This window comes from Microcebus murinus, chromosome 22 (genome assembly GCF_040939455.1).
Source record: "Microcebus murinus isolate Inina chromosome 22, M.murinus_Inina_mat1.0, whole genome shotgun sequence".
NCBI lineage: Eukaryota > Metazoa > Chordata > Mammalia > Primates > Cheirogaleidae > Microcebus > Microcebus murinus.
This window is the reverse complement of record NC_134125.1, coordinates 7202015-7209232: the sequence shown is the minus strand read 5'-3', so window position 1 is coordinate 7209232 and position 7218 is coordinate 7202015. Positions and strand designations below refer to the sequence as shown.

The 7218-nt window shown below is 46.9% G+C and overlaps 1 protein-coding gene across 1 annotated transcript in view; it reads left to right on the top strand.

Annotated features, from left to right (window-relative positions):
* Positions 1-2297: 2297 nt before the first annotated feature.
* Positions 2298-7218, top strand: part of PPTC7 (protein phosphatase targeting COQ7) — a 45045-nt gene continuing 40124 nt past the window's right edge. Inside the window, exon 1 of the mRNA XM_012782329.2 lies at positions 2298-2960. Within this exon, the coding sequence (XP_012637783.2) occupies positions 2732-2960 (229 nt within the window). The 5' untranslated portion in view covers positions 2298-2731. The remainder of the gene's footprint in view (positions 2961-7218) is intronic.

Below are 7218 nucleotides of genomic sequence, written 5' to 3'. Positions count from 1 at the left end.
AGTTTGAGGTTGCAGTGACCTATGATTGTGCCACTGCACTCTAGCCTGGGCAAGAGAGCCAGACTCTGTATAAAAAAAAAAAAAAAAAAAAAAAAAAAAAAAGAATTACCCTGCCCCAAATGTCAATAGTACCAAGGTCGAGAAACCATAAACTGCCATAAACTAATCAGTGCTCCTTTTGACTAGGTTAGCAAAAGAAGCCCAAAGGGATCAGTGTACAGAAAAATCTCACTAGGAAATTCATGCATTTTGTTTGTTTGTTTGCTTTTTTAGGAGCTGGGGGTGACTCCAGTGCAAAGCTCTTTCCTAATGCCATAGAGGTGCCCTGGCAGCACAGATGGTATTTTCACCACTTGTTCGCCTCTGCGGCAACTGACCTCCCAGGAATCCTTGAAGTGCTAGGAATGTAACTCTATTAAGGAAGAAAACTCAGGGCTTTTTAAGTCTAGCAAAATGTCAAAATGAATTGTACTCCTCAGGGATGGAAAGGGAGGTGTTTTTCAAAGTACCCTCTCCTGGTTTCCCTCACGAAGGTGAAACTTCATAGCTGGTCCTAGAATAAATGATTCAAGGGAACCTGAGGCCCTGCCTCCTCTTCTTTTAAAAAGTGCAAAGGAGCTTTAAAAAAGGATTCTGTTCGCAACTTGCATTTGTGAGCAACTCATTTGCCAGAAACTGAAGGCACTCATATCGCTTAACTGTGAAAGCAGCAGCCCCATCAGAGCAGTGGTTACTGGCCTTAGAGTCACATCTTATGTTCCTACTCATCTCATCTAACCGGTTCTTGTGACTGACACGGAAATTGGATAATATATGCCCTCAAAATGAGAGGTAGGAACAGTCAGAAGGAGTTTGATGAGGCAAGGAATAGGGGTTGACACACTATTTTAAAAAGTTTGTCCTTGGGGTAGAATTACCTGACAGGCTGGCTGGGATTTGGTAGTGGTGCGTACGCCCCAAAGAACAACCTTTAGCACGGCTGGCAAAGACATAAATGCCAAGCAGAGGATTCCGAGAGGCGCCACCCCTCTTCTGGGCACTCTCCAGTTCTTGTGCCATAAAAAAATAGCAAGGTGTGACTGCATTATTAGACTTGCTATACTTTTTATCCAGTAAATGAATATTTTTTGGGGGGGGGTCTGTATGTTTGACAAAATGCTCCTCACTATGTGAAGTAATTTATTCAATCTAATTTTGATGAAAACCTTTGAGGACAGAAACATATAGAGAGTACTTGGCACACTGTGAATGGCAAAACTGTTTAACGATGACAGTAATTAGGATAACAGAATAATGTGCGTTGAGTGGATGGTTGGCAGGATTTCAGGCATATTAAGAACGTATAAAAAAGAATCATTTAAGAACAAGATGGGAATCCCCAAAGTAACTACGGTCCTGTCAAAAGTGAACTGGAAAAGAACCAATGTTTCTGAGTAACATATATTTATGTTTTGATAAAAACTAAAAATTATTTCAAATTGGATTACTTGCCTCAAAGGTCAATTTTCTTTTGTTTGTGAACCCCATTCATTCAATCATTCCTTTATTCCACAAACATTACTTTCTTTTATTATTTATGGTTCCTATTCTATTATTTCTTTTTTTATCTAACAGTATTTACACACTCTCCTGTGTGTGCCCGACATTGCATTAGATTCTAATAATTCAATGGCAGATAATTCTTACCCTTGGGGAACTTAGAATCTAGTATAATATTCATTCATTCTTTTATTCATTCATATATTTACTATGTGCCCACATGTTGTGGGGATACAGGAACAAAAAACACAGGGCCCTCAGACCATGGAATTAAATTCTAATGGGTAGAAAGAAGAGCAAGGGCAAAGCTCTTGAGGCAGCTGTGAGCATGGCTAGAGCAAAAGGGACAAGGCACCATCATTGTCCCCTCCCACTCTGATAGGGATATATTACATTTCCTTAATTTTTCCTAAAAGACTATGCAAAAAGTCTCTTCTTTCCAAACAGATTGCCATCCTAAAAACCCTTCCAGTACATTAATTGTGGATATGCCACTAGATTTCTGTGTACTTGTTTCTCAATATGTGACCCTGACCCTGGTTTCTTTCAGGTTTTTGTTTAAAGGGATGGCGGCGTTCTTATACTTTTAAAAAATCTTTAAAATATATGGTTAAAACAGGGAAGAAAAATCTTCAAGCAGCCCACCTGTAATTCTCATTAAGTTAATCTAAGTCCTTCATGTGGGGGAATCATCAGGTCCTAGAGCCTAAGCAAAGTCAAAAGAGACTACAACTCCAGGACTACAACTCCCCGAAGACACTGCGGCCACACCCTCTGCGCACGCTCGACCTCGGTGACTACATAGGGCAGCAAGCCCGACGGGCGGGGCTTGGGCCAGGACCGCGAATCGGGGGCGGGGCTGGAGGCGTGGCCAGGGGGGGCGGCCCTGTCGGCGCGGCCCGGAACACGCTAGTGGAGCGGAAGATGGCGGCGGCAGCAGCGGCTGCAGCCGGGACCCCAGTTGGGCTGAGGCGGAGGAGCCGCCGGCTCTGACCTCGCTCTGGCTCCGGTGCGCGCGGCTGAGCGTGTGCGAGGCCCCGCGCGTCGGGCAGGGGCGGCGGCGGCCACTGCGCGCCGCCCTGAGGAGCGCCCCGGCGGCAGCGCGGCTGCGGCTGAGGAGAGAACCGGCTCCGGGCCTCCGCGTCCTCCTGCTCCCCCGACCCCCCGCCTCCTCGGGGGGGCGGCGGCGGCGATGTTCTCGGTCCTCTCGTACGGGCGGCTGGTGGCCCGCGCCGTGCTCGGCGGCCTCTCGCAGACCGACCCCAGAGCCGGCGGCGGCGGCGGCGGCGGCGGCGACTACGGGCTGGTGACGGCCGGCTGCGGCTTCGGCAAGGACTTCCGTAAGGGCCTCCTCAAGAAGGGCGCGTGCTACGGGGACGACGCGTGCTTCGTGGCCCGGCACCGCTCTGCCGATGTGCTGGGTAAGTCCCCGGCCCGGGTACCCCCGCCCCAGCCCCAGATCCGCCTCCTGGGGACTCCCCTGCGCGGGGCTTCCCCAGTTCCTCCGGGCGGCGAGCGGAGCCAGAGCGCTCACATGTAGGGAGCGCTTACTATGCGCCAGGCGCGGTGCCAAGCGCTCTGAGGCGCGTTTTCCTCTGGAGCAACCCCCATTTTAGAGATGAGGAAACTGAGGCGCAGAGCGGTCTAGCCATGTGCTCAAGGTCACAGTCTGAGAATGTGACCTGTCTGTCCGAATACAGAGCCACATTCTTAGTCACTTAGCTTTGCCGGCCCCGGGCGACCTCTCCTCCCTCGGTGACACCTGCAGGTTCTTAACCTCGCTGTGGTTCTCTCCCTCTTCGCTCTGCGTGCCCTAGGGATCCCTGCTTCTTCGCTTGCTCCTGACGCCACAGCCCGGTCACAGGCTGCTGGATCCTGAGCATACACTGTTGTGAGCCCCCAGATAGTCCAGTAGTATTCTTTCGCTGCCTGGATCGTGACCAAATCTTCATTCTTTTCGGAGTCTCACAGTGGGGGGCTGTGGGCTTGGTGGAAAAACTCTCACAGTGCATTCTCCCAAACTGATTTTGCCCACTTGCGGTCACTTGGGGGGTGACAGAGTCGGTCAGTCTCCTTGACCCAAAATAGAATGGCTGAACCTGCTTGTAGACTGCAGCCAAGAAAGCTTTGAGAATTGGTCAAAGCCTTTTCAGGCCACATGTGCTTCCTAAGGCCTATTCCACTTACACCTTTGGGGGTGGGAGACTAAGGACAGAGCTTGCGGAAAAGGCTAGGTATAATTCACATGCAATTAGAAACTTTACCATAACATACATCTTTGGAGAGACTCTGTGTATACCATAGAATACTATGCTATTACAATTTTTTGGATAAATAAAGGTCTTCCTTTGACATTGAAGGACATGTTGTCATTGAATTTGGGTTCAAATGTCACTTTGATTTCACTTCTCAAGTGAGACTGAGTTTTTAGTTACTTTAAATTTCATGTGTCCAGCGGAAGTTTGGCAATAGAACAGATGGTTCTGTAACTTTTTTATGACAGTAATTATTACTATTATTATTTTTTAAGAGAGGATCTTGCTCTGTTGCCCAGGCTAGAGTGCAATGGCATCATCATAGCTCCCTGCAACCTCCAACTCCTGGGCTCAAGCAATCCCCCTGCTTCAGTCTCCCAAGTAGTTGAGACACCCAGCTAATATTTCTGTTTTTTGTAGAGGTGGGATATCTCTCTTGCTCAGGCTGGTCCCGAACTCCTGGCCTCAAGCAGTACGCCAGCCTCGGCCTCCTGAAGTGCTAGGATTACAGGTGTGAGCCACCATGACCAACCTATAATTATTTTTTTAATCTGATCTCAAAATAATTGCCCAGTATCTTTGGTTCTACCATATGTAGTGTTTGTGAACATGGGACTGGAAAGGTTGTGAATGACCACATTACCTGGGTTGAAAAAAGTCATTTATTGTTTAGGCAACGCTATTGATATTAACTTTGGAGAGAGAGAGAGAGGTCTGGGAGCTTGCAGATTGAAATTGTACAGATCCACTCTGAAGTTAGTGTGACTGACTCTTTTTTAAAGGGCTGTCAGTAGCTATCTTTTCCCAATGCATTTAGAAGTGCCTCACTCAGTGAGCTTCTGACCTGTGCTGCTTTTTTTAAAGCTGCATTCATAATTCAACAGGATAGGGGATAATGACCCTCTAAGGTTCATCTTATAAATCTGCTATGCACTGGCTTTTGTGAAAGATCTGTGATTTGATTGATGATTTGAGGTTGTTTAAATGTATCAAATCCCTATACTGAAGCTTGATTTTTAGAATTTTTTTTTTTTTTTGAGACAGAGTCTCGCTTTGTTGCCTAGGCTAGAATGAGTGCCGTGGCATCATCCTAGCTCACAGCAACCTCAAACTCCTGGGCTCAAGCAATCCTTCTGCCTCAGCCTCCCAAGTGGCTGGGACTACAGGCATGCGCCACCATGCCCGGCTAATTTTTTCTATATATATTAGTTGGCCAATTAATTTCTTTCTATTTATAGTAGAGACGGGGTCTCGCTCTTGCTCAGGCTGGTTTCGAACTCCTGACCTCGAGCAATCCGCCCGCCTCGGCCTCCCAGAGAGCTAGGATTACAGGCGTGAGCCACCGCGCCCGGCCTGAAGCTTGATTTTAAAATTTTAGAGGCTACTTTCTTAGTGGAGTGGGATATTTACATGGATATGGAGAATTTTGATTAAACTCATTCTAAAAAAGTATAAGCATATTTTCATGGTCTGGCATCCTGGCAGAAACCTGGCCTACTTTGATGCTCAGCTTGCCACTTAGTAGTTTTGTGATGTATGGTCTTGGGCAGATCCTCTGTTCATTTTCCTTCTCCAAACTAGAGGATGTACGGAGTGGACTACCTGGCCGTAAAGACTACAGCTTCTGCTCATCAGATTGTAGTTTCCTTTTGTTTTGAATAGATGGCACCTTTTGTTAATTTTGCACCTCAAATAACAGGCATTACTTTCTTTCTTTTTTTTTTTTTTTTTTTTTTTTGAGACAGAGTCTCACTTTGTTGCCCAGGCTAGAGTGAGTGCCGTGGCATCAGCCTAGCTCACAGCAACCTCAATCTCCTGCGCTCAAGCAATCCTACTGCCTCAGCCTCCCAAGTAGCTGGGACTACAGGCATGCGCCACCATGCCCGGCTAATTTTTTGTATATATATTTTTAGTTGGTTAATTAATTTCTTTCTATTTTTAGTAGAGATGGGGTCTCGCTCAGGCTGGTTTCAAACTCCCGACCTCAAGCAATCCGCCTGCCTTGGCCTCCCAGAGTGCTAGGATTACAGGCGTGAGCCACCACACCCAAAGGCATTACTTTCTATCTCATTTACATAGGCCCTTTTTTGTAGATTTCTTCTGTTTCGTACCTAGGACTATACCAGTGATTTTTAGCTTTCCTTGGTTCACAGCCTCTGAGGATCTTTGACTGCCCAAGGGTTCTCTCCTCAGAAAAAGTGTACTCATAGACAAAATTTTGCATAGGGTTTCAGGGATTTCACTGACTATATGAAGGCCATCCATGTACCACCTAGAAGCCCATGCATGGGTATTACATTAAGAACCCTAGCTCTGTACACTACTTGTTTTTTTTTGAGATAGAGTGCACTCTGTAGCCTTGGATAGAGTACAGTGGCATCAGCATAGCTCACTGCAACCTCAAACTACTGGGCTCAAGCAATTTTCTTGCCTCAGCCTCCTGAGTAGCTGGAACTATACGTGCAGTCCACAATGTGCAGTCCACAATGCCCGGCTAATTTTTTGTAGAGACAGTGTCCCGCTGTTGCTCAGGCTGATTTTGAACTCCTGAGCTCAAGCATTCCTCCCACCTCAGCCTCCCAGTGTGCTAGGATTACAGGTGTGAGGCAGTGGGCCTAGCCTATACTTCTTAAAAGGAATGCCATCAGGCACAACCAGACTGGTGGTTGCCTATATGGCCAAGGGATGGTTGTCAGCCATATTTGACAAAGATCAAGCATGAACACAAAGGCATATGTGCAGCTGGTGGGGGATGGGGACTGTGAAGGACAGGTTCTCCAGGACTGTCCTGTTGTGGAAGAGCTCTTCCAGAAAGCGATCTTGGTTGGGAGCCACCTGAAATAACTTCATGAGTTGGCCTCAGTTGATCCTTGGCTCCCATGAAACCGTTTATAAGATGGTGACTTCTGTTTTATTGATACCGTTCCATCACACGCTGCTCTGATTAGCTTCTTGCTGTGAAAGAAGTGATGAGTCTTTAATACTGCTTTCTACTCTACAAGTTGGAGTTACAAACTAAATTACATTAAAAGGCTATGTTGGCCGGGCGTGGTGGCTCATGCCTGTAATCCTAGCTCTCTGGGAGGCCGAGGCGGGCAGATTGCTCGAGGTCAGGAGTTTGAAACCAGCCTGAGCAAGAGCGAGACCCTGTCTCTACTATAAATAGAAAGAAATTAATTGGCCAACTAATATATATACAAAAAATTAGCTGGGCAAGGTGATGCATGCCTGTAGTCCCAGCTACTCGGGAGGCTGAGGCAGGAGGATTGCTTGAGCCCAGGAGTTTGAGGTTGCTGTGAGCTAGGCTGACGCCACGGCACTCACTCTAGCCTGGGCAACAAAGTGAGACTCTGTCTCAAAAAAAAAAAAAAAAAAAAAAAAAAAAAAGGCTATGTTGAGTAGTAAAGTTATGTTCAACTTCAGT